Below are 27,732 nucleotides of genomic sequence, written 5' to 3' on the forward strand. Positions count from 1 at the left end.
GACTTCTTTGTCCTGCACTACCACAGGATATATAAATAGTTTTATGTATACGCAGGGGTAGACACAGAGTAAACTTGTTCCAAAAAGGACTATATTCGTTTGTTGTAACCTGGCGCCCGCCCGGGCAATGCTTTTTCCTTAAGAGTTGCTAATATTCGAAAATGCAAGCTGGTCGATCTATTGCGCCCCTCTGCCGCCCGCTTTTGAAGTGTTACATAGTATGTATATTACCATAACGAATTTGGTAACCCAACTCGCCCCTAGAGGCCAGTGAAGGGAGACACCATCCGCCTCGACCCCAGCAGCCTTACCATCGTTCAGTCAATCTCAACATCAATATCGAGATCAATGGCCGCGATAATATCATCGTCCACCAGAGGCTTGTGGATCTGCGGGATACCCTTCTTGTCCTTTTCAGACTCGTGATTCTGCAGCTTCAACTTCGCCAAGTGAGGCAGTCCGCCGCCGCTCGTCGTCGACGTGCCGTTAGCAGGAGTCGAAGTCCCGCTGGTAGTCTGGCTTGCCTGCGTCGCAAGAGCTTCAGCGCGTGACATGCGCGCTTCCACGTCACGAGCGCGTTCGGCGACTTGCGCTTTGCGAACCTTCTCGGCGTTCTTTCTGCGGTTCTCAATGTTGAGCTGGGCGAGACGGTCCTGTTGTGACAAAGTCGAGCTTGAGGATGGCTTGGCTGGCGTCAGGCTTGTGCTGTGAGCAAGCCGTGGGACTTCTATTGTGTCCAGCTTGGCTTCAAGCTCAGACACCTTGGCATGGTCGCCGCGTTTCCGGGCTTCCTCAAGAGCCTTGGTTACACGGTTCCGCTCGTCCGGCGCGTACTTGTCGCGCAGCGCCTTCTGGCGTTCGATTTTCTCGTTAATCTCAGCATCCGTCCAAGTCCGGTTGATGAGCTTGTTGATGTCATCGGCTTTCGACATAAGTGTTGGCTTCTTTGGGAAGAAGACTCCTTCATCTTGGCAGACAGCCTTGTAGCGGTTAAACTCGGCCTTGAATCTCGTTAGTGCATGGAAGCGATCGGAGCGTGACAGTTTCGAGACGTCATACCTCTGTGAATGGCGATTCTGAGCACATGATGAAAGGCCATTCCCGCTCAGCCTTTCCGTGTGCTGCTCTGAGATATTGGTCGGTGACAAAAGTCTGACCGTTTGACTTCTCCATTGCGTATGGCTTTCCTTGGGTAAACCCTGTAAGAGTGTCAGCAGCCGCACACGCCCTACCATTGAGAGCCTTCTACGTACCCTTAATGACAGCCATGCGATAAACTGGCACTCCATCACGGTCTGGACCGATGGATATCCGGACAAAGCATCCAGTGATTGCAGCGTCGAACCCCGGAAAGAAACAGACTTCGGCGAAGCGGTGCCGTCCCAGCCTAACGCGCTCGATATCCCTGAGCTCGGCAACAGGAATCTCCTTCACCTCGGGCGTTCTGGAAGCGGAGTCTCGGCGCCTATTACCACCAGACCAGTCGACATCGCTATCATCGTCACGATCTTCCGAATCTCCCCGTGCGAACGAGATCGAGCGGTCCTTGTTCCTTTCACGGTCCTCCTCTCTCCGCCGGATACGGTCGTTCTTCTCAGCACGGGCACGTCGCAAAGACTCGATGCCAGAGCTGGTCTCGCCGACCTTTGAGCCTCCGACCTTGGTGCGCTGTCTGGACGTCTTGCGCGCAGACTCTTCCGGCTCCTCGCTGCCGGCTTTGCGCTTCTTGGCAGACTGGCTGTCGTCCTCTCTGTTCTTCAGAAGTGCACGCAGAAGGGTGTTCTGCCTTTGTCGATCGACGTCTTCTTGACGTTTGGCGAGAAGCTGCTCTCTCTCGAGCTCTGGCATGGCGAGGATCTTGTGTTTCTCGGCTACGCTGACGTATATGCCGTCGACGGGGTAGGCAGTACTGTCATCGTCGTTGGCGCTCATTTTGCCATTGAGCTGACTTGTCGAGGGACCTTCATTGTCGGAGTCGGATTCGTCCATGGGGGCGGACTCTTGAGACGCGACGGAGGCTACGTCGGAGCTGTTCAGAAAGCATCGGATTAGCATTGTGAATGGGTGTAATGGTGACTTGTAGTTGTGTATGCAGTTGTGGAGTAATGATCTGTAGTGTTCAATGGAGCACAGAGGTTGCGCCAGTTGCGGAATGGACAATGAGGACAATGTCCATGAATGCAGCAGTGACGACGTGACCGGCGGCTCATCAAGCCGGAGCAGGTGCAGACTTACGCTTCGCCTTCTTCCTCGTCAGAGTCGTTCTGTTTCCTCCTCTTTGACTTTTGCAATGTCTCGGCCTCGCCATCACTGCCTGGCGGCTCCGAGGCCGCGCGACTGTGCGCGGAGACTTCATCGTCAGACTCGTCGCCACCGACGAGGGCAAGGAACTCGTCGTCCACGTCCGCCATTTTTCCTTTGCAAGTTTTCGAGACGATCCCCAAGGACGGAAGGCGCGTGCGCGATGACGACTGCTTCGCTGGTGATAATGGTCAGGGCCTTGTAGCGACCAGTCGTCGGGAAGCTACCTGTGGCCAGGAGCGAGGTGCAGAGCGAGGAAGGAGGGCTGCTGGCTTTGTGAGGAGGACTTCTGGCCGATCGCGGAAGCTCAAAGTTCAATGTGTTGATGCGAGGCAGCAGCACGTCATTCGGCGCATGCGGACGGTGCAATGGGTAATGTTGAAGAGTCGTGCCCAAGGGTGAATGTGGAAAGCACTTGCGAGGTTGCCAGTTCCCGAGGCGCTGGACCAGCAATTGGCCAGCTGCGTGCCTTCCTCCACCCACTGAGTGCATGGCTGGCAGGGGCGCGGCGCCGGGACCAGACCCAACACGCACCGCGCGCCCCTGCGCCGATAAGCGCGATAAGGCGCCATCGTGCGACTGCGGGACGACTGAAGTCATCCACTCGCCCATTACAGAGCTGGGGTGTCTCTGTTGAACCGCCATCTGCATCCACAATCAAGGGACCACACACCATGGCTACAGCGAGGACAGCCCTTCTGCGCTCGAGCAGGCACTTCGCACCAACTCACGAATTTCTCGTTGCGGCGTTGTGCCAGCCGAGTCGGCGATGCTTGTCGACGACAACAACACGCCGTCAAGCTGGCCCTGCCGCTCCGGCGTCGACCCAACCTAAGTCTTCGAAGCGCAAGCCCTTGACGAAGGAGCAACGGGAGTTCCTGGCCTCTGCTGTACGTAATCAGCTCTTGAGGAGGATAAAAAAACCTTCTTGCATAGTAGTCGGTCACTGATACAGTCTTCATCACGCACAGCTCCGTGTCAACCAAGCCGGCGAGCTGGCAGCCACCCTCATCTACACAGCACAGAAACCACCCATCGTCCGAGCACATCCACACCTTCGGCCACTGATGGAGCACATGTACGACCAGGAAGCCGCCCACCTCAAGACCTTCAACGCGCTGATTGCCAAGCACCGCGTCCGCCCGACAGCTCTATACCCACTGTGGTCCTTGATGGCCACGGGCCTGGGCTGGAGCACCGCCGTTATGGGCCGCGAGGCAGCTATGGCGTGTACGGAGGCGGTCGAGACCGAGATTGGCGGACACTACAATAGCCAGATCCGGACGTTGCTTGAGATGTTTGAGCAGTGGGAGTCCGAGGGCTATGAAGTCGGCGACGAGCTGAGGGAGCTGTGCGGCACACTGCGGCGCATCAGGGATGAGGAGCTTGAGCATCTCGACCATGCTGTCGAGCATGACGCCAAGAAGGCGGAGCCGCATTGGTTGCTTACCGGAGTGATTCGGGCGGGCTGCCGCGGTGCCATCTGGGCCAGCGAGCGGATATAGCGGAACTGCTGTGCATTATGGCAGGCCTGTAACGATAGGTCGTCAGGTTCGCCTGGGACAAGACATGTGATTTTTACTGTACATTCAACTTGTAGCATACTCCAGAAACCCTCGTTCCTGGTGGGAGCCAGGTGCGAGTGGTCTTTTGTACAATAGAACTCCGGCCACTGTTGCCCCAAATTCAAGATGGTGTATGCACAAAGGCGGACTGTCGCTATTGGCTGACATACTTCCAGCTTGAAATCTCACAAAGACAGAAGACAAAAGCGGAACCTGGTTGACACCCCTCACAGCCGTCGCTATGTACCTGGGTAAAGGAGCATCTGAATGACAATCCCAATTGCGGACCTTCGTCTTCTGGAATACAGTCTCGTTTCTGCAAGCCACGCTGCAGGTTTCGTTCCATCATGTAGTGAGCACTCCATTGGAGTCACCGGCCAGCCGGTTGTCTTCGGAGTAAGCCAGGGATATCATGCTGCAGGCACGGCGAGCCAAATCGGCTTAGACGGAATAGCGGGGGCCTCCGCGTTGGGGACCACCGGCCGGAGCCTCGACCCACGTACGTGACTCGGAATATGTCGACTTCTAGGCCGAATTCCTTCCATGCTTCCTCAACAGTGAATACCGTGTTGATTTATTCTGTTTTGGGCAACTCCGAGTTCTGTGACTCTGTCTATATATTCATTCTCTTGACAGCGATCCCCACACATATAGTTTTCATCACTAGCAACTCTCCAGGATCGCATAGCAACAGCAACACCACCAACGACAACGACAACGACAACGACAACGACAACAACAACAATAAAATTCACTTATTAGAACAGCACAGGCAGACAACATGGCGGCGCCAAAACCAGGTCAAGAACAAAATGGCATCACCACCACCACCATCTCCTCCTCCTCGAGCGCATCCTCCCTCCCTTTCCCCCCGCCATCCCACCTGCACCCCTCCTTCACCATGCTCCCCGCCCAGCCCGCAGACCTGGAGCCCATGTGCGACGTCTACTACAGTGCCTTTGCGACGGACCCGGGCAACACCTTCTGGTGGCCCCCCCGGCGGGAGCAGATGATGCGCTGGCTGCGGGCCCGGGTGACCAAGAAGTTTGCCGACCCGGCGGTGCGGCACTACAAGATTGTCCACGCGGAGACGGGCCAGATCGCGGCCTGGGCTAGGTGGGATATCCCGGCGGGGGGGAGGACGGGTTCGGCTTGAGTACCGGCGGTAGCGGCGCTGGGGGAGGAGTCGATGTCAGCAAGGATATTGTGCCTGGGGATGGGAATGGGAACGGGGCTGGAGCCGGCGGGATGACTGCTTCTGAAGCGCCCACGACGACGGACGAGAAGAAGAATGAGAAGCAGTCATCTACGGGACTCGACGCGCCAGAGGGTGTCGACCCGGCGTGGTGCGAGGATTTCTTCTCGGCGCTCAAGGGCATGCATGCAAAGTGGGAGGCGGATCAGATGCTTGGTACGTATTGGTTTTCTTTTTTTCTTCCCTTCTTTCTTTTGTCGTCTTCTCAAAACAAAGTTCATACCTCTTTTCAACGAAGAAGCCCGTCATGGAACTAACCATTTTTTTTCAAACATTCAGGCCTCTCCCTGATCGCAACCTCGCCCGACTATCAGCGCCGCGGTGCCGCCAAGGCGCTGATAGCTCCCCTCCTCGCGGTCGCCGACCGGAAGGGGCTCAGGACGTATCTCGAAGCCACGCCCGCGGGCAGGCCCGTGTACGGGAAGCTAGGGTTCCGGGAGGTCGACAGCCTGGAGTTTGACGTCAAGAAGATCACGGGCGGGAAGGTGGACGTGCCGTGTCGGTTGAGCATTATGGTGCGGGAGCCGGTGAAGGCGTGAACGTTTACTGGACTTGATGAAAGGGAAACTTTTTTTTTCCTTTTTTAGTTAAAAGGGGCCAGAAAGAAAAACCTGAGGATGGACCAAAGGAAAAAGTACGGCGTAAGCGCGATGGTATAGATAGAGGTTGGAATAGAGATGAGGTGCGTCATGCAGTCGTCCGCGTCTGCCGACGAACATCATAGTCCTCAGTGTATAAAGATATGCGTTCCTGGCTGGCGACATCGATCAAGTGACGCCTTGCTGCTGCTATGGGACGTGACACAGGCTCATTCTTGCCGCACCATGACAACAAATAGGGGATAGTTACGGCTTTCATCATCACAGCTTGTGTTGTAGAAGAATTTCGGGATGGTGGAACAGCCATTCACATCTCACGAGCGAGAAATTCGTCAAGAGACTGGTATCGAACAGCGCAACGCCCAGTTTGAAGCACTCCATGATTTACAATTGCGAGGCCTGTCTCCATGAACCATTTGTGACTATGAACGTGATAGACTGTCTAATTGCCCCCCGCAAGAACTTTGAACGCAATTTGACATACACGTACTGGTCAGCCGGCGGTCACGATGGCGTTCGACGGACCAGTAGACGATTCAGGAGGCACCAGTCGATCATCCGCGGGCCGGACCTGACAGGTCGGGCAATGAGATCAGCGCGTGACTGAAGCTTCCCACGGGTCGATATGAACCAAAATTCTTCAAGGCAAGATATGTTGCATAGACCAAAAATGGCACCAGGTAAATTCGCAGACTGCAACAGATTGCAGCTGGTCGGATTGTCGCCGTGCACACACGACATTATCCAATCCTACGCCATTGGTCGAAGAACGGCATGCAGCTTCAGTAACTCGCCAAGGCAAAGTTTCATCATCCTTCATTTCACGATAAAGGAGTTCGCATTCTCAAACACAGCCACTCCACTGAGCACTTCAACCATCTAGCCGGAATCAGCAGGAATGCCGAGAATGCGGATATCCAAGACACAGACAAGTGAATCAAAGCGGTCGACTTATGACCTCAGGGAAGGAGCCCTCGGACCAATGGACAAAGCCCTTTGTGCCAGAAATGGGCATGTCTCACGGCAGAAGTGGGATCTACCACATTGCCATTCATTGTGGTGGACTGGTTGCGGGACAGAGTCTCACTTCCCCATGCAGCGTACAGCGAGTCATTATGCCGTCCTTACGAGACGATTCCGCATGGGGGATGTCGAGGGCAGTTGCCAAGGAACAGATGCGCCCGCCGAGATTTGACTTGAAGAAGACGCGTGCGGTGCGTGCGTGTATGGGGCCGAATCACCATTTCATCCAGTTGCGCGCGCGCCCGCGCACAGATGTTGCGGTTTGTTCTGGAAGGATTCGTACAGATCAGACCCCTGCTAGTTGTCATGATGGTCCCTGGGAAAGTCGCTGGCAAGGGTCTAACACGGGTGCGCCTTGCTGAAAGAGGAACAACAACAACAACGACAACAACAACAGGAACAGAAGGAAATTCGTTTCGCGGAGTCAATGTGTGCTCAGCCTCCCCCTTTGTCGCCGGCTACTGGCTGCAGAGCCAGCTCTATACGACACTGATCCAAGTGTGTAAGTCGAGTCGAGCCTTGGCGGCGGTTGTTGACAGGTGAGCGGAGCCGTGAGCCGGGTACAAAAGTTGCTGCCTGCCAGCCATCAGCGGGTTGAAAGGAGGGGATGGCCAGGTCGTGGTCTTGTAGCCTGGGGCAAGCGAAATTGCCCGCATGCCATTGTCTTGGTGGTCCCTAGTACGGCCTTCTTACTCGATTGCGCTCCCTGCTGGCCGGCTGGGCAGCCGATGAGTGAGCAACCATTGTGCGCAATGCGTTTGTGCTTGCGCAACAGCAGGATTCTTTACTGCAGGTACCGGCGGCGCAGCGACTCTTGGGCGCTGCAACACGAAAGTTTGCGGCGGCGGGCTGCGCTTGAGGCGGAGGAAAACATTTGCGACCTAGTGAGTGCTAGCCTCAGGACGCTGGGTGCATTGACGGTGCCTGAGAGTCAATGCCTGATTGGGCCAAGGCGAGAATAAAGACGAGGGCGGGCTTAGGGCCGGCGCGCCAGTCGTCCGCGTGGCTCCCGCCTGCACTGCGACGGAGCTCGTATCGGGCCTGCCACACGACGCTGTGAGAGCATTTGAGCTGGTGCCAAAAAGGTGGCAGTGCAAAAACGGGCGTCCGGGAAGAGCAGGGGACCCCCGAGGGAGGTGAGGAAACGAGCGCCTGGGATATGCAGTGGCTACTGGCATCCGGCACGTTACTTGGAGTGCCAGGCTGTGTTTGATGGCGTCGGACGGAGTAGTGCCACCACGTCACGAGCTGGTGGCCAGCCATTCTCTTGCAACTTTAGTGTTTGTCAAGTGCCTGGAGCATCATGGGTTTTTGGGTGCATGGCTGGGGGCTGGGGGAGGCAAAGCAAGATTGGGTTGGCAATGGGGTCTGGAAGAGGGCAAGACTGGCGGGTTGGCTGACATCATCACGCGGGTGGGAGTGACGAGGGACTGTCACCTCGGGGCAGGGATCAGGCCGGGCAGGGCAGCCAGAGTCTGGTGCTTGGCCTGGAGATCGACTCGGCAGCCGGCTTCTGCGAGTGACGGATGCTGCCGTTCCAGTGTTTCTGTGCAGCAGCAGAATAAGAAGCAGGTGGTCGTGGTTGAGTTGGCCCCAGACGCAGGACGTAACAGAGCAGCAGCGATCGCCCGCGGGCGGGGCTGGGAGTGCGCGGCCTCTGTGTTTCTGACGCGGTCGTGATGTGCAGAGTTAGGTTTTGGCTGGGTTTGTTCCGCAGAGGCAGGCAGCGCGTGCTGTCGCTGGAGGGCGGTGGTGGATGGTTTGGTGCTAGCACGGCTGGGCACGCTTGGCTGTGCTCCCGCCATTGCCGGCTGTCTGCTGCGTGTTGGTGGTGATGGTGGTTTTGCCGTGTAGAGTTTGCAAGTGTCTGGTCTGGAAGTCGACTGTCACCGAATCTGGGGCCATGCCGCAAATGTTCGTGTCGGGCGGCGGGTGGACGACGTAAGAGAGCGAGACAAGCAGCACGGGCCCCACTCGCCCACCCACCCACCCATCCGCATCCACACACATCCACCCGCATCCACACGCACGCCCAGCCCAGCCTGCCCAGCCTGCCTGCCCTGTCCCTCCCCCAGCCAAGCCCGTCGTCAGTCAGATCCCTACCCGCCGTGGCCGTACATTACCGCAACATTCCCATCCGCTTGCGTTGCGAGGGCTTATTTCTCCCGCTCGTCCTGGCCTGGTTTCCTGCTTTGTGTCCCTCCAACAGCCATCCCACCACCCTCCGGTAGATGCGAGCCCGCCGTGCCCCATCGCCGCCCTCAAGAGCATCCTCCGGCTGCTCTTTGTCCTTCGTTTGCTCCATACCCAAACACCACGCTCGTCTCGACCACTGCGCACTCTTCTGCTCGTCTCAGCTCCAGCTCGAATCCGCGACACACCGGTAATCATCTGCTCCAACAACTCCATCGCCGGCGAGCACACATCCACTACTCTGGCCTCGACGTAGTAATCCGTAGTAGCCGACGCCGACGACGTCGCCCGCTGCCCATCATGGCGCGCTTCTTCACCCTCCTCCTCGCCGTTCTGGCGCCGTTGCTGGCCATGGCCCAGTCCTCCGAGCAGATGCTTTATTCCACCTCGCTCAACACCTGCCAGGCCAATTCGGGCTTCACCGCCAGCCATTTCGAGGTCGTCTTCTTGCCCAAGAACAACACCATCATACTCAAGCTCAGTGCCATCTCGACCATCGAGGGCAACATCGTTGTTAACTTCGCCATTCTCGCCTACGGCATCAGCATCGAGAGCAAGTCCATTGACCCCTGCGCGCTCAAGGTCAGCGGCTTTTGTCCCATGGTTGCCAGCCAGCTGCCCGACCTCGAATTCGAGGAGACCCTCGACCCCTCCGTCGCCGCCATGATCCCGTCCATTGCCTATAACTTCCCAGACATTGATGCCAAGGTTCACATCACCATCAACATGGCCGATACGGGCGCCCAGGTCGCCTGTATCGAGGCTCCCATCTCCAACGGCAAGACGGTCGATCTTGTTGGAGTCAAATGGGCCACTGCTCTCGTCGTCGGTCTGGCTCTCGTCACCTCTGCTGCTCTCTCTACCGTTGGCCATTACAATGCTGCTTCTCACGTCGCCGCCAGCGCTCTTTCCCTGGTTGGCTACTACCAGTCCCAGGCGCTCTCCGGCATGATCGAGGTTCCTCTCCCTCCTGTCGTCCAGGCTTGGACGCAGGACTTTCAGTGGAGTCTGGGTGTGCTCAATGTCGGCTTTCTCCAGGACATCTACACCTGGTACCTGCGCTCGACTGGCGGCACTCCTTCTCACGTGCTCAACAGCGTCGGTACCGTCTCTGTCGAAGTACAGAAGCGTGCGCTCGACCTCTTCAAGCGTGACGAGGTTCAGACGGGCTATGGCGCCTACGTCATTTCCGGTCCCGACCGCGTGGCTTTCCGCGAGAACATGGACGCCACCAACATCTTCCTCACCGGGCTCGTCACCTACGTCATTGTCATGATCTTCAGCTGCATCTTTGTTGCTCTGGCCAAGTTCATTATGGATGGCATGGCCAAGGTCAGGATCATCAAGCACGACCGTTTCATCGATTTCCGGGCTTCGTGGCTACCTACCCTGAAGGGTATTCTGTATCGCATCACCCTCATCGGGTTCCCCGCTCTATGCTTCCTCTGCCTTTTGGAGTTCAAGCGCCGCGACTCGCCCGCCCTGGTCGTCCTCGCCGTGGCCTTCCTCATTGGCACCCTTGCGACGCTGGGCTATGCTGCGTACACTGTCATCGTCATTGCGCGCCGCTCAATCGTCTTGCACAAGAACCCCGCCTACAGCCTGTTTGCCGAGGACTCTGCTCTGAACCGCTGGGGCTTCCTGTACATCCAGTTCCGCGCCTCTGCATACTACTTCGTGGCCATCATGCTTGGCTACATGTTTGTCAAGTCGCTTGTCATTGCCGTTGCCAGCGGCATCGCCTTGGCGATTGCTCTCATGATTGTCGAGGCCGCTGCCTTGATCGGCGCCTCCGTCATGCGCCCCTGGATGGACAAGAAGATGAACTCTTTCAACATTGCCATTGCCGCCATCAACTTCTTCAACACGATCTGCATTTTGATCTACACCGAAGTTTTTGGACAGCCCGGCATTGTTACTAGCGTTGCTGGTGTCGTCTTCTGGGTTGTCAACGCCATCTTCACGACCGTCCTCCTGCTGATGATTATCATCAGCACTCTCTTTGTTCTCTTCCGCGAAAACCCGGATACCCGCTACCGCTTCATGGGCGATGACCGCACTTCGTTTGTCAAGTCTCAGTCGCACCTCGCCACCACAAACGAGCTCGATGCCCTAGGCATGGCCGCGCGTGGCAGCGGAAGCAAGTCTGCCGTCAACGAGGGCCCTGGCCTGCCGACTCACAGCTCCGACCCTGCTGTGAACCGCATGTCCATGAGCTCCTCCTTCGGCAGCCGGCCTCAGAGCCGGCCGCACAGCATGGGCCGGCCGCATGGACAAGGCGGCGCCTACTAGATCGATGTTCACATAGCCACTTTTCCTTGCCTCATGTTTTTCTTTGTAGCATATACCAGCGTCGGCACTTGATCTGCCACTGCATCATGGAGTTTGGTCTTGCGGTTATCATCAGAGGACGACAAAATCATCATCCACCATTTAATTGAGTCACACTATGTAATTAAGATAGACAAACAATCCTTCAAGCTACTCCTGAATTATTTGTGCCATCCATCATGCTACTGGAGGGTGACACACGATCTGGTGGTCCAAATATAATGAGCCTATCCTTCCCTGTTCAGCACAATAACAGACAAAAGAAAACCCAGGAAACTTTTTATACCCTCCCCAGCTCGTCCTTGCGGATGACCTGCACCCTACCCGTCTTGACGGACCTCGACACCACCACGACGGGGTCATCTTTATCCTTGCTGTTGCCCCTCCTGCCGCTGCCGCTGTTGGTGGCGGTCGTGCCCGTGCCCGCGCCGGTTGCCACGCTGGCCAGGGCGTGGTCGTCGCGCGACTCGGTGGCGTGCTGTAGGATGGGCACCGTGTCGTCGGTTATCACCTGCGAGATGGTGTGCCAGAAGTGGCCCTGCTTCGAGTAGCGCGTCTGCAGGAGGAACGTCGCCGTGACGGCGATGACGCTGAAGTAGTTGAGCACCACGACGCCCGCGAAGCACAGCAGGCCCGTCCAGCGCACGGGCGCCTGCGTCATGACCGTCTCGGTGACCCGGACGGGCTCCGGGTTGATCATGAACGTGCCCACAGCGTAGAAGGTGTTGAGCGCCTTGATGCCCAGCATCGCCTGCAGGGCCAGGGCCGGGCGACCCGTGTCGTGCAGCACGTCCTCGAGCGTCCCGGCAAAGTCCATGTAGGGGTTTATTGTGCTCAAGCCGCTGCCTCCGCCAGAGGTGTGCATGACAAAGTCGTATCCGCCGGGCGCCATGGTGCCACCAAAGAGATAGTAAGGGGATGTGTCGAGGTAGATGGTGTTGTTAGTGCCAGAGGTCGTGTTGGAAATCGAGTCGACGGTGAAGATGCCGCGCTCGGTGTTACTCGCAATGGTGGTCGTCACGCCAAGCTGTCTGCGCACTAGAGTCGTGTCAAACGCCATCTGGCCCGGCTGTTCCTGGGGCTTTGCGATAAAGGTGTCACGAGCTGTGGAGGCTTTGATGTTTGACCGTTCCCAGACACTGGACGCGAAGCAGAGCGAGACGGAGTACTTTGTGTTGTTCGTTAGTGTCCATTCAGACCACTCATCGACACGAGCCGCCGTTGTGGGGAGCTCTGGCTCTTGGTCGACATATGTCCAGTTGTAATATGTCCCATTTGTCTTGCTCATGAGGAAGACCATGGAGTTGGCGTTGATCGGCTCGGCTCGAGGGTCGCTCAGCCACTTCATTGTTGCTTTTTCCACGACATTGTCCACAGAAGGTATACAGAAGCCAATTCCTTCCATGCCAACATTGCTGGCGATAATGAGTGAGCAGTTGAAGTTCGCAGGTAGGCACTTCCCCCCTGTGCATAGCGGGACCTGCGGCAAACCAGCATCAGCGAAAGTCTCCTCGTAGGAGACGTTTCCTCTTATGCTCAGAGTGTATGGCCGCTGACTCGTGCCCGAGTTCGTGAAGTTGAACCTGCCACTCATCCTGGGTGGCACACATGAAACGCGGCTGTTCCATGCATAGGCTGCGCCCTCATAACCACGGATGCTGGTAATGTTGTTTCGGGGCACTGGAAGGAAGAACCTCTTGGTGTTGCCGGTGTCGCTGAAGCCTAAGGACGATGGGCTAGAATTGACCGAGGGCGCTATCTCGGCAAAAGTGTTGTACTCTGGAGGGATATACCATGTGACAGGCTGAGGCTTGAACCTGAAAGAGTCCTTCGAAACAGTCATGTTGTACAGTGTCTCGTTTCCGTAGCCCACAATTGCCCGAGTATCGAGGTCAGTGACCAATATTGTTGAGCCGAACTGAGTCGCAACCGTGCCAAGATATAGAACCACCATTAGGAAAGGCTGCAGCGAGAACATCCTGCGCCATGATGCGGACATCGTCAGGAAAATGAGTCGCCATGGTCCATCATTAACCCCCCTCATCATCGACATTTCTGCAATTTGTGAGACTGGAACGCCAGAGGTTTCCAGGACCACAGCGGCAGAGAGACTGGTGCAAATCAGGGATTGAAGACCTGTCATCACCTGGATGCCCATGGACAAGAGTGTCACGGCTTCTGTGAACCAGCCTTTGAGTACAAGGTAACGCCACTCCGTGGACCCGTTCTCGCCTTCACCCCCGTTGCCACCAGCCCAAAGAACCACGAGCAGTGCCAGGAGCACCGGAATCGTGATGGCTCCAGACAATATGATGAAGGTGCCATATCTTCCCACTGTTTCTCGTAACCGCCATTGCTCTGGCTCAGAAGTGGATCGGGGGTTCATCTGGGACTCTTCTGATCCGCTCCGACTCAACGAGAATCCCGTAAACTTTTTGTCGAGCGTCATTCCATTCGCGCTCTTCAATCCGAACGAGAGACCCATGCCGTAGGCTTCAAACCCCGAGACGGGCTTCGCAGTAATGGGCGTATAAGTTGTCCTCCAGATCTGGGTGATGTTTGCTGTTGGTCGATATATTTGATTGCAAGCACGGCGTTTGGATTTAGTCGTCTGTCATTGATCGGCGTTCCAGGGAGAGTGGGAGTTATATAAGTGTGTTTCTCGCCATGTTGAATGAAGCGCGCTGGCGGGTGTTCTGGTCTCGAAAACTCGGCCAACAATGCTTTTGTAACAGAGGAGTCCGCCAACGCGGATGCATGTTGGGTACGAACCAGGGTGTGGGCGGCTCGCGAGCCAGCAGGAGAATTTGTGATTGGTCAAATCGACAACCTTGCGAGGTCGCGGCCCGCTATGAAGCACGATTGCTTGGGGATTAAGCGCCGGCTCCGGGACTCTATGGGGCTAGCTCGCATGGGCATGGGTACGTACGTTCACTTTCTCCGTAATGCAAGATATTCTGCGGCTAGAGACCCGATGGCAGAAGACTAGAGCCATCCGGTATGCATGCTGCAATCAAGTATTTCAAATCCCTGTAAGCATGCTTATTTCGGGCGGCAGAAGTGGATCTGCACATCGTTATGAGATTGTGATATCTAGAGCCTGAATTGCAAGATTGAGACTGAGATCTGCTCATCGATCTCTCAGATCCCATTCCGTCATGCGCACAGGGAAGCACCTCTGAGTCACCTGCCATTAGTATAGCATTTTTGTCTTGCGCTTCTGTAACACCCATGTGAATCAAAGAGTTTGCAAGGCCTCTTCCCGAAGCCGTCGTTCCCTTTCACGAATGAAATCTCAAGACAAAGTCATCTGCACAAATGCCATTTCAACAGGTACGCCATGGCAAGCTCGCGCCAGGTTGATGGGAATGAACATCATTATGAGACGCTCGAAACAGTTTTTTCGACGCTAGCCTGCAGCTCACATTCTCTCCTTTGGGATCGTGCGAACCAGAAACCGCACGAATACCCTTACGAGCGTGATTCAACAATCATTCCATGAACTGAAATCGTCTCGCGATTTTGTTCAAAGGGTCATGATCTCCTTTATACCTTTGGGCAATTTCTCTCATGAGCATCGCGCGGACCTCATTCTGATGCAGAGAATACTGTCTCAAGGGTACGAAGATTGTTGCTCAATAGCGTGGGTCTGGAAGTTTATGAAAGGGGAGATTTTGGTTGACTGGAGTCGTCCTGAACGGCCGCCTCCCGGGGGATATCGTCGGAGCTCCTATGGCGAATTAGTAAACCACACGAGACAACCACGGCAGGACGAACTGCTGACTCACAGGCAGCCATTGGAGGTCCATGAACCAGAAGTACAAATGGATGTCTCAGGCGCCGCGTTGAAGCCGTCACCGACCTGGAACGGGAGAGTATGAACCACACCCAAGACCGTGAGGAGCACCGCCGCGATCGAAGTGAGTCTCATTGTTATTGTACTTGTTGGAGATATTGGAGATGTTGGAGGTTGTCGGAGGGGCTTAATTAGGTGGCCAAATGCTGGCTTGGTTGAATTAAATTGAAGTGAGAGAAGAGAGATTGTAACGAATGAAGTCCTTGACAATCCAGTTGTCGAGCAAGTTATGAGAGACAGGTTGGTGTTAAAGTCGTAGTGGAGTATGTCGATGAAAAGCGATTGACTTGAAATCGGAAAGGCCTGCTTTTGTATCATGACCTCCTTCCCATGATATTGGACTCAGCCAGACCTTCTGACTGATCATGTGAGGAACGCATCGCGCGCTTGTCTGTTTTGGCCTGGACACAGGTTGTTCGAAGTGCCTCGGCGCTTGAAGGAGTCCTATATTTCGTACTAATAATCGAGGAGAGTCGCTCATTGGCACGAAGACGGCGGGAACCTATTATGGGCACTTGAATCCATGGTTTCATGATTTTAGTTCGAGTGTCTAACGCCATCAGCGCGAAGAAAGATGACGCGGACCCGAGCAAGTGGGAACACCATCTTCAACCCAAAGACTATCGCTAACCAGTAGAATCTTCTCCCCAGCCCCTCCATCGCGCCAACTCGGCCATTAACAGAGGACACCATATGGATACTGCTATAATAATCTCAAGGCTATCGACGCCACTTGTCTGGGAATCTCATTTCTGGCGGTGCATTGAGCTTGCCGGTTGGCCGATCCGGCATAGTCATGCCTGCCCGTACCACCAGGCGGTGAAGCATGGTCAGCAATCTGATACTAGCTGAATGCAGAACTCCAGATCGAGAGATTGGAAAAACAATGTACTGAAAATGCTATTGGACCCCTGAAAGCCGGAGATCGTTTGAACCAGCCAGCCGGTACACCATATGCAAGGTATCTCCGGACGCCGACACGTGTGATTGGGCAGCTTGCGGCCTCACCGCAACGACATTTCCAAGGCCTGGTAGCCACTAGATATTTGCTGAGCCGCACGATTGTCAGCTTTGCGCGTTTACATGCAGGGGCTTCTTCTTCTCCTTGGCAACAGGCGCCGTCAGCTCGTGGCTTTGGACCTACACGAGCCATGTGTCAACCATGCTGTACTGTGAGTGGCACCACGTAGCGTAAACGAAACTTGCACTTTGTTGTACACTTGATTACACAGCAACATGGGAATGAATGGCTCATTCTGTTTACTACCATCAGGTTTCAGGGTTCCCTCATGCAGTCCGGGATGTCGGACATCACGACGATATTACTCAAGCACCGCATGTTGATCCATCTGCTAACACGCACTGCGCGCATCGCTGTTCGGAACATTCTTTCATAATTTGACAACACCCATGCAACCCCAAATCCATACACTCGGGTCACCGCTGCGTTCCCATGTCTCTGGGACCCTTCCAAAAACATGTGACCTCGAAGACCTGCACGTCAAGCGCTTAACCCGCCCCACTTAGTTCAGTTGTCTATTTCCAGCAACTACAGAGCCAATCACGACTCAAGGGGCGCACGCGTCCACTTTTCGCGGCCCGCCAAGAAAACCCCCCGTGGCAAACCCTTGGCGGCAAGTTTACAGGGTCCCAACCACTGACGCCGCTTCGCTAAGCGCGCAGTCCATTTGCTCCGGACCTGGTTTCCCGGTGAATTCATGCCACGAAGCTGTGGCTGCATACCATGACCCCTGGGTTTCTCCAGAATCGGTCTGGACGCATCGGTCGTGAGCTTGGTCGCATCCGATCGGATGATATGCACCTTGCTTCTTTCGTCATCGTTCCGAGGACGGAGAGTGTCATTGGCCAGGCCGGGCTCTTCTTGACCGTTAGGCTCTAAGCGCGCTTCAGCGCAGCCTGAAGGCTGAGGCTGAGAGAAAGGGGCATTCAGCTCGTCCCCATGTGGAGTCTGGGCACTTCCGGTAGGCATACATGTATCTACACAGCACAAGGGCACACCAAGGCCACCCATTACGCGCCGAGGCTGTTGAAAGTGGCTTTTCGTTGTCGTGGGGAAAGCCTTCGCATTCACAACACGCCGGATCCGAGTTTGTCTCTGTCCAGTGTCAGGCCGCGCCAGGTCATCCAAGATTCTGGGTGATTGCCAGCGGGTCTGCTCCACCATCGTCCATAATTTCTCGTGTCAACAACAACGTGGCACAGAAGCATTGCTGCCTTAAGCAGTCAGCTGTTGCCCACCAACAACCCGCCCGACTCATCCAACCCCTCAGGAAGAACAGACAATCATGAAAACGATATTGACACTCTCATGATACACGGTCCCCTTACGCGGCCTCGCCAGCCACAGCGCCAACAACCCCTGATCCCCTCCTGTCTGGTGGCACAAACCCAGCCCTGGCCTCGGCACTATACCACAGCGCAGGCGAATAGTCAAGGAACGGCAGTCTCTCGTACGCGAGCTGCGGATGAGCTCTAATCAGGTGCTCGACGGATCCCAATGACGTCGTGTCACCAGCAGCGGCAGCGAGCAAGACCTGCCGCGTCCAGAACGACTTTTCCGTGTACGAGTCGTGCTCGCCAAGGACAAAGCCGTCAAGAGTCCCCGCTGCACGACTGCTGGATAATGGCAACTCCTGCACTGATGTCTTTTCGTTGCCGCCTTGCCCAGAAGTGGCTAGGATGAGATGGGTGTGCAGATGACTGATCAGCTGCGCATGACTTTGTACCTTGATCGGTGATGTGACCTGGCTGTCCGTCTTCCCTACTACGCTAGTAGTAGTATCAGTCTGCTTGATCTCTTCCACGAGGCAATCTGCCAAGAATGCCAGCACCTCCCGCGACGGGAGATGCTCTGTGCTGACCAGCTGTGCCGCTGCGGTTTGGAATAGCATATCATGTGCTGCAAGGACGGACTTGTCTTCCGCCTTGATGACGCTTGGCAGGGGCTTCAAGTCCGGCGGCGCGAACTGCATCCTCGCGGATACATCGTCCTGCCACAGCCGCGCAGTGTAGTACTCTCGCCAAGTCGCGTCGCCGTTGAGATCATAGAGTAGCTTGAATGCGGGGAAGTTGAGGTTTATGAGTGAAATGTCTTGCATCCTCGTGACGGGAACCTCACTGTTCTCTACCTGGTGCTGTTGTTGTTCCGCATTTCTGCCCGTGGTATCTTGTGCGAACGAGTGCAGCGCAGCATGCACGATTTGTATCCAGAAATACGCCTGGGTCTCCGAATACTGCGGTATGCTCGAGTCTTTGGCACGGAACTGCAGCGTAGTCCGCTGCAATGAGGCGAGGGCCTGCTTGACCACGGCGCCTCGGCGAAGATTCTCGGCGAGGGTTTTCTTCACGACTGCGAAGGCGTACTCGACAAGCCTATCATTACCGACCGTTCTATGGGTTGCAGCAGATACCGGAGGCTCTTCTGCGTTTCGGGTGGCGGTCATGCTCGGGAGAGGACACAAATCCGGAAGATGCCACTGCTCACGGGCGGCAGGGCTGAACAGCAGGTCCTTGCTGTAGTATATCTTCCATAGTCCGCGGTCCATCAGGGACGGGGAGTGGAGGACGACTTCTCGGAACTGTTCTTTCGAAGGGAACAACTCTTGTGAAGTGGCTATCTGGAGGTTGACCGCTGCGAGGTGAAGCTGCAACAGCCAGAAGACTGTCATTGTGCTGCAATTTGCACATATACGTCAGCATTGTACACTGAAACCCTTCTTCACTGAAGGGCGTGGCAAGTATGCATAGACTCACACATGGGCGGTATTCCGGAACCGATCGGGCTGTCGGTCGCGCAGCCGGGCAAGATGTTGCAAGAACGCGTCTGCACTCTCGAACACCCCCTTCCCGCTGGTCAAGCACTCGAGAAGGACAAGATATCCAGCTTGCAAGTGGCTCGCGTGATTCCAAGCAGGCAGTGTGCCGTCCAGAAACTCCCTCCAGAAGACATGTGCTGGTTGGATGCTCGACATCTCCTCTGCCGCCAGGGCTTGCAGTTCTTCTTGGCTGAGTGGTTGCTCATGAGGAGCCCCCTTTGCTCGAGCTGCCGTGTCAGGAGGAGTCTTCTTGTTCTCGCTGCCCTTCTGAAGTCCTCCCGCCTCATCCCGTCTCACCTCGGCCGCTCGAGATAAAGTCGAGCAGACATCGTCCATGACGACAGGCAGACCAGCTCCAGAAACCCCACTCAACCCTTCAGGCGCGAGAATCCGGTAGAAAATCCCGTCCTGGCCATCACCACCATCACCACCACCACTACCACCTTCTCCTCCTTTCTCACCCCGCCCATGATCATACCTCGCCAGCTCCCTCTCAAACCGCCCCTTCAGCTCATCCACCTTGTCCCGCCCCTTTCTCCTCCTCACTTCGTCGTCGTCGTCGTCGTCCCCAGGGATGATTGCATCCTGCTTGCCCAGCAGCACCCACAAGTGCCGAGCCTTCTTGTCCATCATCTGGCGGACATGCAGGTGCAGCAGCTCGACCGAGAACTCGAGCCGGTCCGGCCACTCGTCGCTGCAGTCGTGGATGAAGAACACAGCCGTGTCGGGGTCGAGGTAGTGGTGCATCAGGGCGGCCATTTTGTTGCAGCCTGTGAAGCTCCCGAAAGATGGAAGTGTCAACTTCTGTGTTAAGCAAGCGATACAAGGGCATCAGAGAGAGAGAGAGTGAGAAAGAAGGAGAGAGAGGGAGAGAGAGACTGAGCTGTCATGACGATTCAGGAATACAAGCATGGCACTACTCCCCCTTTGGATCCCGCAGCCATATGCACAGGCCAGCCACACGAGAAGAAAGGTAAACACTCCTCGAAGAAAACAAAGCACAGCAGGGCACAGCGCACAAAAGAGGCCAGCTCGAACGAACGAAAGAAAGGGGAGAGATCAAAAGGTCGGAGCCCGCTCATACTCACCGCCGACATCCCAAAACTCAAACTCCCATTCCTCTTCCTCCCCCTCCTGGCCCCCTTTTCTCCAGGATCCATCTCGCTTTCGCCCTTCCTCGTCGTCGTCGTCGTCGACGACGATGACCTTCTTCGTCTTCCACGGCACAGTCTCCACATTGAACCCGATCGTCGGGATCGTGCTCACAGCCCGCCCGAGCTTGAGCTGGTACAGCAGGGTCGTCTTGCCGCACGCGTCCGCCCCAAAGAGGCATATCTTCTGCTTCCTGTTCTTCCGGGGTAGTGTCTGGATATAAGTACCGAGGTTGGCGAGGAATTGCCAGCTCGGCATGGTTCAATCTACAAGTGGCTCACCCCAGGAAATTGTGTTTTGCATATACTGTCCTTGGGGATGCCGCTTATTCGGCAGGTCCAGACAATGGTGAGATTGCAAACAACGGAAGGAGACTTTGAAGTGCACCTGAAAGGTATTCCACCGAGAGAGGAAACCAGTGATGCGTTCTCTCGACAATGAAATGTCGTTGTCTTCTGGCGGAGTCGAGATCGCTCCACACATCAGCCGCAACACTGCTCAGCCCCACAGCCCTAGCTGAACGTGCTACGCGCTTACGGTATGTGAGCATGTTCTCCTTGTACCTGGAATTATCTGCATCCCTCTCACGTCTAATGTGTGACATGTGCGACACTGTGCCACGCAAGAACTCTAGCAACACAGTATCATTATAAGCCTTCGAGCTACCTGAGATACATGATTAGAGGTGACACCAAGGCTTTTTGAGCGATGCCGCTAACCGTCAGTGTGCTTATACAATTAACGCTAGGTCGCAAGTGATGAAATCCCTCCCTCTCCCAAGAGAATTGCTGTAACGCGTCCACAGCTCGTGATTCAATCATAATATCATAAAACATGAACGTGCCAGCACACCGATGTGCCCCACTCCCCATCTATCACCGATATTATCACACATCCGAGTGGTATTTCTCGGGAACGTCTCCTCCTCGCAAGGTAGTGCCATCGTCATCGTACGCCGCCGATTCGGCTTCCGGAGCCACAGATCGTTTGGTTCTCTACACGCCGATCTGGGACATGCTGGGCCGGCTGACAACCGAGCCGCCGCGTCGGAACTCGCGGAAGGCGAGAAAGAGGGTGGCGCAGAGGAGCGGGAGGAGGAACCACAAGAAGACAGTGCCGGCTTGCAGCTCACGGCACTTCTTCTCGTTGTCGCCGGAGCCGAAGGCGACGTAATCGCTGGGAAAGCCGCTCTGGAAGGACCAGCTGACGTTAGTGAATGGTCGTGGCCACCGAAGGCTAGCACTTGGGGGGAAGGCTTACGAGGTTGCTGCAGTTGACGGCAGTGAGCTTGGCCGAGATGACGACGGCGCCGATAAAGGTGAAGAGAGCCGCAAGACCGTCGAGGGCCATGGAGATGATGGGCATGTCGAGGCTGGAGATGAAGTGGGTGACGAGGCCCCAGAGGATGGCGATCCAGTTGAGGGCGCAGACAAACATGAGGAAGTTGATGACGGTGTCTGGGGAGCTGATGGCGAGGGCATTGCCGAGGAGGGCCGTGGCGAGGAGCACCAGCAGGACCTGGGCCAGGCGCATGATGGAGTGCAGCATGCCGCGCATTTTGGCGGTGGTTGACGACTGGGAGCTGGTGGTGTGGGTGTTCGTGGTGTATCTCGTGGTAGAATGTGAGCGCAGGCGTCGTGGTGGTGGTGGTGGTGACGATGAATGGTTGTGAAGTGTAAGCTGTTGCAGAGAGAAGGTGGATGGATGTGTGGTGTGGGTGTTGACGAGATGGGAGGAGGAGGAGGCGGAGGATGAGGATGATAATTAGATCTCTATCTTGTGCTGCTGCAGAAGATGGGCTGTCTCTTGTCGCGCGGAGGAATGTAGCAGGTGCGGCAGGGATCTGCAGGATGGACTGATGGATTTGGCGAATTGCTCTGGCTACGACGTCGCAACTGCAAACCAATGCAGAGAGGGCAGGCGCGTGCCACTCACTCACACCACCACCTGCACCAACCACGCCATGAGGTCATCCATTGACCCTTGGCCGGCACTCCCGCCCGCCCACTGCTCTACTAATAATTATTAGCTCCTTCTTCTACCTACTCAAAGTACGTAATTAAAGGGCCGCCGCTCCCGCAGCACCAGCGCCATCACATCATGCTGACTTCATCGCGCTGCGACTACCACGGACGATGACTCTTCAACTCGGGTGTCTTCGTTTTTCTCGTTGTGCCGTGCCCAGATCTAAGGTTCTGAGATGGGGGATCGGGGGGTTGTTGGCAGGCCAGCGCTGCATGCACCCTGGCCGCAGTGGCTGCGTCTGCCCGATCGTCTGAGCACCGCAGCCAACCACGGCGCCGCGCCTCGCCTCTCCACGCCGTGGCCACAGCAACCAGCCCCCACTTGCCGCACCCGGGCATCCCTCGCTGCAGGGTCGCACCTTCCGTGGAGCCGCCCAGCCCTGCAACGCCCACCCAGAAAAGGCTTGTCTGTCTGCCTCCTCCTCCACTACTCATGCATATCACGGCGCATTGTTTCAATCTCCCATCCATCTGCAGCATGCACGCCACTCGGCATGTGCATCCCCCGCGGACCACCCGAGATGACAAGGCTCGAGACCTGAGCTGCTACTCCGCAGTGGAGCGGTTGACTGGTCTTCAATCAATGAACATAACTTGAACATGCTCCGAGGCACACTGCTCCAGTCCCCACGACCAAGAAGAGCTTGAGACTATCCCCCGTTGATCGCCTATCATCACCAAGACAATGCCAAGTCCACAACGCATACAGATCTCTTTGTTCTGGAGCTCAGTTGCCAATGTCTGCCACGAGCAAGTCTCGTCGAAACCAAGCTGTATTCCTCTAGTATCCGGCAGAGCGCAATGGTCTAGCTTGTGCATGCTTAGCCCTCTACGGGCTCAGAGAATACTTCGTCGATGTCTCGTCATGCCCGTGATAGTACCCCTTTCTGATTTCAGGCACCACAGGCTTCTTCTGTTTTGTCAAGTGATGCGTAATCTTGGCAAGCTTGCACCATTGCCCTCTCCCTGGCACGCCATGCTGGACATGTGCTGCCTCACCTTTACATCCAGTGGCGCTCGGCTGTTGTGCCATATAATCCCATGACGGACAGCAGTATGCAGCCCAATTCACCCCAACATGTTCCAGCTGACCTTGAAATCGCTTTTTCGCATTCAGCATCCATATGTTATACGCATCCACAACTTATAAGAGTTATCACATTTGTACTGGCAACTGTCGACTTTTGTCAACTGATGCTACCATGGCAAGCCAGACTATTGTTATTGTACCGAATGCCGCGGCAACATATATACGCACTTTAGTTCATTCAAAATCAAGCCCTGTGTCTTCTGACAGCATTTCTTCGCTTGCCCCTGCATTCACACGTCACAGCATCTTACACATTCAACAACGCATGATATAAACCTACCGAGGCGTCGTTGTCGCGGCTTATGCCAGCTTCTGACCGTGGCTCCGCCCAGGTATCCAGACAAGCATGAGTACTCGGAGCTGCTAAAGGCAGTGCTATTCCTGAAAGTTGACACGAAGGGGCAAGAAATTGAGGGGTCGAAAGACCCGTTCTCAGGAGGAGGAAAACGAAGGCGAAACAGAGATCCTACCTATTCATCGCGTATTCTACGCACCCTCATAATTTCTTCAGATCATATATAACGAGTCTAATCTGCAAGTAGTCGAGATATGGGGGGATCGTAAAAAGTCAAAGGCATCAAAGGGGAGCATTCCATATCTCTGCTCACAAATGACCAGAGTAAATTCAACCGCTGCTTGTCAGGTTTTGCGACAAACTTTCGCTAAAAGGAAAGGCGAGTTTCCATCTCGTTCTCCTAGTTGGGACTTCTTACATTTCTCTAAGTCTTGCATAACCTGAGTCGTGAAATGCGGAAGTTCAATTTCGCATTGGAGTTCCACTTAGACAATATGCGGTAGAAACACCAATGGGATATGTGTCGATGCTGTTCAACCTTTTATTAATGAGGGCTTGAGCTCAGACTTTTATGTCGGAACCCGTATGAAGGGGCAGATGGAAACCTGCAACTCGCCTTTTCAGCGGCTGGGCATGGTCTTCTGTGGTTTCGTCTTGATTGAGTCCGACACCACATCCTCGCTCTGTGTAACAAACTGACGGGCTCAAGAGACCAGGACACAAAGGTTTGACCACGTGTCACATATATTCAGACACGTCGAGGCAAGCAACGCGCTAACCTTGCCAACTCGTTCAACACCGAATAATCCAGAAAATCAGACATGGACGTGTCACAATGACAATTAATTATCAAGGCCGCGCAGGAACTCGGGAGGAAGCAATGATGACGAGGAGTGGATTGGTCGATGTCAGGGACTTGCCGTTCTGGTCGTGATCGTAGCCCATTACACATTAGACTAGATATGAGATGTAGAAAAGCAGCGCAATCGTTACATCCCATAGCCAAAATGAGAGCATCTCTAATCTAATTCATGACGGAGGCATGCAAATGATGTCACACAAGGGAGTTCCACCTTACGTCCACCATGGCCATCAGTTCTATGTCACATCACACAAAAACAGCCACAACTTGATTGGCGGCAGGTAAGGGAAGGTCATGTGCAAGGGAAACTTGCTTTGTTGGTAGAAACTCTGGGGCAAATATTTGTCTCACAATCTGGATCCTGCCCAATCGCACAACTGGTAACAGGAGAAACATTGACGCACCCTGACTCATGGTTGGCAAACAAGAAGGCTTCTTTGGCAAACATATTGATCATTGACCGGAGTGTGCTCCGGGATAAGGGGGACTTGCTGGTCGCTCTAGCAAACCTACATCAAGTCCAGATTGTCGCGTACCTACTCGCGACTTGAGCAAAGTCCAGAGCTGGAACATGAACACCCGACGCAAGGGGTGATATCTTTACTTTAACCTGCCCTTTCACGAGGTCTGGACACGGCGTCGAGGCCCGTGAAAGACAACAAATACCAACAACAACGACTAGAGAGATTCAGCCCAACTCAAAGGCATCATCCCATTGACTCACACGACATTCATACCGCACGGCAAACATGTACGCGACGAGACTTTTCATGCCCATCGCGGCGATAGCGGCCCTCATTTCCTCAGGTACATTTTATCACATCACCACCACATCACGCGCCTGCGCAATAAAGAACACCCAAAAAACTAACAAGATGTAACCCTAGCGCTGGGTCTTCCCGCCACAATTGAAACAACGCCCGGAGGCAGCTCCCACCAGAAGCTCTCGCGAGCCCCGGTGGCGCAGCGCAAGGCCACATCGCTCAGGATCATGGCCCTGGGAGCCTCGGCCACATCTGGCGTCGGCTCGTCCACGAGCAACGGCTACCGCGAGTTCCTGCGCGAGCTGCTCGAGTCGCCGCCCACCAACTCGGGGGCCCAGCTCGCCAGCATCCCCATCAACTTTGTCGGCTCCCTCACGTCCGGCACCATGACGGACCACCAGCACGAGGGCTGGCGAGGGCTCGAGATTGCCGAGATTGCCGACAAGGCCGCGCTCGCCATCCCCAAATACAACCCGGCCATCGTGCTCGTCCTCGCGGGCACAAACGACTGCGTGCGCGACGTCGACGTGGCCCACGCCGGAGAGCGGATGGCCAAGCTCCTCGACGACATCCACGCGCTCTCGGGGGGAAACGCCACGGCCGTGGTCGCCACGCTACAGCCCAACAGCAAGGACGCCGTCAACGACCGCGTGCACACCGTCAACGACCGCGTGCACACCGTCAACATGCAGTACCGCGCCCTCGTCCGTTCCTTGCGGCAGCAGCAGCAGCAGGAGGGGGGAAGCAGGCGGGTGTACCTCGCGGAGATGCGGATCGGGGAGAATGCGCTGTCGCGCAGCAAGGATCTCGCCGATGGGCTGCACCCGAACGACGGGGGCTATGCGAAGATGGCAAAGGTCTGGGATGCGGTCATCAGGCAGGCACTTGTTGATGGTGGTGGACGGTGATGCGAGCCAACTCGACTCGACTCACTCACTCACTCGTTGTCGTTCGGGGCCGGGCTGGGCCGGGCCAGGCAAGGGAGTCGGTGATGGTTTCACGAGATCTCACGCAGATGTTTGCTCGCTGGTTGACCATGAAAATAGAGTCCTCGTATGGACAAGCTGTCTTTTCTCTGCTGCTACTGCTATCTCTCCTTACGTCAGTCAAGGACAAAGCACGCACTTCGTTCTGAGAACCGAAGCTCAACATCATGGTGCAACGAAGCCCTTCTCAATGCTGTTGTCCACAGTCATCGACTCATGATGTTGACCAAGGTCCATAACAGAGAACAGATCCAGCCCGAGGTGAATTCAAGATGCTGTCACATGTCATTGAGCCCCCTTGCCTGTTGCCGCACATCCAAACCGGAAAGTGCTATGTCAGATATCACCAATGACTCCATCCCCCTCCCGGCCTGGAACTTTTGTCCATGGACCACTGTGCCGTCTCAGGAGAACTTAACAACATCATTTCTTCCGCGTGACCTGAAAGTGCCAAAGCTTAGCGCTAGACAACCAACAACGAGAGAAGGGGTATATCAAACACCCCTCGGCATCAATCACGTATAATCGACTCTCTTTGGCACTAGTGAATTTATCCCCGAGATGCCACTTAGACAAGGAGTATCGTCCGTGAGACGACATACACGGCCTGCCATGGCCTCCGATGGGCACCATGGAACGATGATCACCCGTATCCTTGACTAGACTCCGAAGCTAGTTTGAACTTGCTTACTTGACGTGATGAGCTTACCCGAGGGGCCCAAGTGTCAAGACTCGAACCAAGGAAGTCTAGCGGAAACACCGGATATGCACTGAAGGATCAAGTGCCGGGCCTCTCAGAGCGGCCGCCTCGCGCTTTCAGCTACTGTGTCGACGTGACTCGGCAGGTTTCGAGAAGTCATCAAACCAACGACCAGCCACTGGGGTCAAAGCGCCGGCCTACAATTAAAGTTTCGGCTAACCTCGTCCAGGTACTGACTAGTAGGCGCCTCGTAGCCGCTGCTCATGGGGGTCCGTGGAACAGGCCTCCAAGTACAGTTACGTGCCGGGCTAATGAACGGCCCGTCTATTGGCGATGACGAGGTTGGGGGTCGCTCTGTAGACATTGGATTTCGCTGCTTCTGGGGGTTCCCAATATTGGCGAACATCGTTCAATAGGTTTCCGACCATTTTTGTCATTTCCTTGCCTCCCCCGAATCCAATGTGCCGGCTGGCAAGCGAGAGACCATGGTTATGGTTTCGAGGTACTTTCTGTTCGACCTCGTCGTTTATATATTGCCTTAGTTGGACGACTGCCCGGTGGCCGGGTGGCCGCTGCGGCAGACCGTTTCCGCACCTCGATGCCATCACTGGTCATGTGTGAGAGCTGTGTGGCCGCCGGTTTTCCGACGGATACCCGGGTACTACCCTGTTTGCAATGCTAGACACTTGATGGAGTCATGGCAAACCTTATTTTGATTCCTTCCGACCGGAAACCTTCCAGAAAACTTCGAGAGTTTCAGTTAAGTGCTGCAGGTGAATGACACAAGAAGGCCGTCCATGTTTTCCGATGTCACGAGGCTGATTCATGGGCGCCGGTTCTCCAGTCTACACTTTGTCATGACCGCATGCCGCTCTCGTGATCACCCCAGCCTTTGTTTCC

General features: G+C 55.4%; 9 protein-coding genes across 9 annotated transcripts; 4 read left to right on the forward strand and 5 right to left on the reverse strand.

Moving 5' to 3' along the window:
* Nucleotides 1-28: 28 nt before the first annotated feature.
* Nucleotides 29-2,721, reverse strand: B0I36DRAFT_153669 (uncharacterized protein). Its single transcript, XM_046148563.1, has 4 exons — nt 2,236-2,721; nt 1,254-2,029; nt 1,060-1,199; nt 29-1,001 (listed from the first exon to the last, which is right to left on the reverse strand). Exons 1-4 carry the CDS (start codon nt 2,409-2,411, stop codon nt 318-320), a joined length of 1,776 nt encoding a protein of 591 aa, XP_046009305.1. The 5' UTR covers nt 2,412-2,721; the 3' UTR covers nt 29-317.
* Nucleotides 2,722-2,932: 211 nt separating this feature from the next.
* On the forward strand, nt 2,933-4,288 carry B0I36DRAFT_423997 (ubiquinone biosynthesis protein CAT5). Its single transcript, XM_046162263.1, has 2 exons — nt 2,933-3,191; nt 3,273-4,288. Exons 1-2 carry the CDS (start codon nt 2,976-2,978, stop codon nt 3,804-3,806), a joined length of 750 nt encoding a protein of 249 aa, XP_046009306.1. The 5' UTR covers nt 2,933-2,975; the 3' UTR covers nt 3,807-4,288.
* Nucleotides 4,289-4,402: 114 nt separating this feature from the next.
* On the forward strand, nt 4,403-6,041 carry B0I36DRAFT_329857 (acyl-CoA N-acyltransferase). Its single transcript, XM_046154764.1, has 3 exons — nt 4,403-4,982; nt 5,024-5,277; nt 5,401-6,041. Exons 1-3 carry the CDS (start codon nt 4,648-4,650, stop codon nt 5,658-5,660), a joined length of 849 nt encoding a protein of 282 aa, XP_046009307.1. The 5' UTR covers nt 4,403-4,647; the 3' UTR covers nt 5,661-6,041.
* A 3,195-nt stretch (nt 6,042-9,236) lies between these two features.
* B0I36DRAFT_375978 (uncharacterized protein) lies at nt 9,237-12,309 on the forward strand (the record flags this gene model as incomplete). The annotated part of the gene is made up of 2 exons (XM_046160415.1): nt 9,237-11,080; nt 12,213-12,309. The coding sequence occupies 2 exons, from the start codon at nt 9,237-9,239 to the stop codon at nt 12,307-12,309; spliced, it is 1,941 nt and encodes a 646-aa protein (XP_046009308.1).
* A 2,403-nt stretch (nt 12,310-14,712) lies between these two features.
* Nucleotides 14,713-15,681, reverse strand: B0I36DRAFT_153703 (uncharacterized protein). The gene is made up of 2 exons (XM_046148564.1): nt 15,056-15,681; nt 14,713-14,997 (listed from the first exon to the last, which is right to left on the reverse strand). Exons 1-2 carry the CDS (start codon nt 15,439-15,441, stop codon nt 14,925-14,927), a joined length of 459 nt encoding a protein of 152 aa, XP_046009309.1. The 5' UTR covers nt 15,442-15,681; the 3' UTR covers nt 14,713-14,924.
* A 1,707-nt stretch (nt 15,682-17,388) lies between these two features.
* On the reverse strand, nt 17,389-20,150 carry B0I36DRAFT_153720 (uncharacterized protein). The gene is made up of 3 exons (XM_046148565.1): nt 20,048-20,150; nt 18,898-19,729; nt 17,389-18,816 (listed from the first exon to the last, which is right to left on the reverse strand). Exons 2-3 carry the CDS (start codon nt 19,716-19,718, stop codon nt 17,469-17,471), a joined length of 2,169 nt encoding a protein of 722 aa, XP_046009310.1. The 5' UTR covers nt 19,719-19,729; nt 20,048-20,150; the 3' UTR covers nt 17,389-17,468.
* Nucleotides 20,019-20,369, reverse strand: B0I36DRAFT_365712 (uncharacterized protein; the record flags this gene model as incomplete). Its single annotated transcript, XM_046159186.1, has 1 exon — nt 20,019-20,369. One exon carries the CDS (start codon nt 20,367-20,369, stop codon nt 20,019-20,021), a length of 351 nt encoding a protein of 116 aa, XP_046009311.1.
* A 737-nt stretch (nt 20,370-21,106) lies between these two features.
* Nucleotides 21,107-21,644, reverse strand: B0I36DRAFT_352007 (marvel domain-containing protein; the record flags this gene model as incomplete). The annotated part of the gene is made up of 2 exons (XM_046157067.1): nt 21,107-21,301; nt 21,372-21,644. The coding sequence occupies 2 exons, from the start codon at nt 21,642-21,644 to the stop codon at nt 21,107-21,109; spliced, it is 468 nt and encodes a 155-aa protein (XP_046009312.1).
* A 3,487-nt stretch (nt 21,645-25,131) lies between these two features.
* B0I36DRAFT_352008 (SGNH hydrolase-type esterase domain-containing protein) lies at nt 25,132-26,054 on the forward strand (the record flags this gene model as incomplete). The annotated part of the gene is made up of 2 exons (XM_046157068.1): nt 25,132-25,189; nt 25,270-26,054. The coding sequence occupies 2 exons, from the start codon at nt 25,132-25,134 to the stop codon at nt 26,052-26,054; spliced, it is 843 nt and encodes a 280-aa protein (XP_046009313.1).
* Between the last annotated feature and the right edge of the window lie 1,678 nt (nt 26,055-27,732).

Source organism: Microdochium trichocladiopsis (genome assembly GCF_020744255.1).
Source record: "Microdochium trichocladiopsis strain MPI-CAGE-CH-0230 chromosome Unknown B0I36scaffold_8, whole genome shotgun sequence".
Taxonomy (NCBI): Eukaryota; Fungi; Ascomycota; class Sordariomycetes; order Xylariales; family Microdochiaceae; genus Microdochium; species Microdochium trichocladiopsis.

Bases quoted from the DNA above. Each gene is read 5' to 3' on its own strand.
- B0I36DRAFT_153669 (XM_046148563.1), bottom strand. From the start codon at position 2,411: ATGGCGGACGTGGACGACGAGTTCCTTGCCCTCGTCGGTGGCGACGAG. The intron at 2,030-2,235 runs GTAAGTCTGCAC...CTTTCTGAACAG, and splicing joins GACGAGGAAGAAGGCGAAGC to CTCCGACGTAGCCTCCGTCG. The intron at 1,200-1,253 runs GTACGTAGAAGG...ACACTCTTACAG, and splicing joins TCGCATGGCTGTCATTAAGG to GGTTTACCCAAGGAAAGCCA.
- B0I36DRAFT_423997 (XM_046162263.1), top strand. From the start codon at position 2,976: ATGGCTACAGCGAGGACAGCCCTTCTGCGCTCGAGCAGGCACTTCGCA. The intron at 3,192-3,272 runs GTACGTAATCAG...CATCACGCACAG, and splicing joins GGGAGTTCCTGGCCTCTGCT to CTCCGTGTCAACCAAGCCGG.
- B0I36DRAFT_329857 (XM_046154764.1), top strand. From the start codon at position 4,648: ATGGCGGCGCCAAAACCAGGTCAAGAACAAAATGGCATCACCACCACC. The intron at 4,983-5,023 runs GTGGGATATCCC...GTTCGGCTTGAG, and splicing joins CAGATCGCGGCCTGGGCTAG to TACCGGCGGTAGCGGCGCTG. The intron at 5,278-5,400 runs GTACGTATTGGT...TCAAACATTCAG, and splicing joins GGAGGCGGATCAGATGCTTG to GCCTCTCCCTGATCGCAACC.
- B0I36DRAFT_153703 (XM_046148564.1), bottom strand. From the start codon at position 15,441: ATGATACAAAAGCAGGCCTTTCCGATTTCAAGTCAATCGCTTTTCATC. The intron at 14,998-15,055 runs GTGAGTCAGCAG...AATTCGCCATAG, and splicing joins TGGACCTCCAATGGCTGCCT to GAGCTCCGACGATATCCCCC.
- B0I36DRAFT_153720 (XM_046148565.1), bottom strand. From the start codon at position 19,718: ATGGCCGCCCTGATGCACCACTACCTCGACCCCGACACGGCTGTGTTC. The intron at 18,817-18,897 runs GTGAGTCTATGC...TGCAAATTGCAG, and splicing joins TTCCGGAATACCGCCCATGT to CACAATGACAGTCTTCTGGC.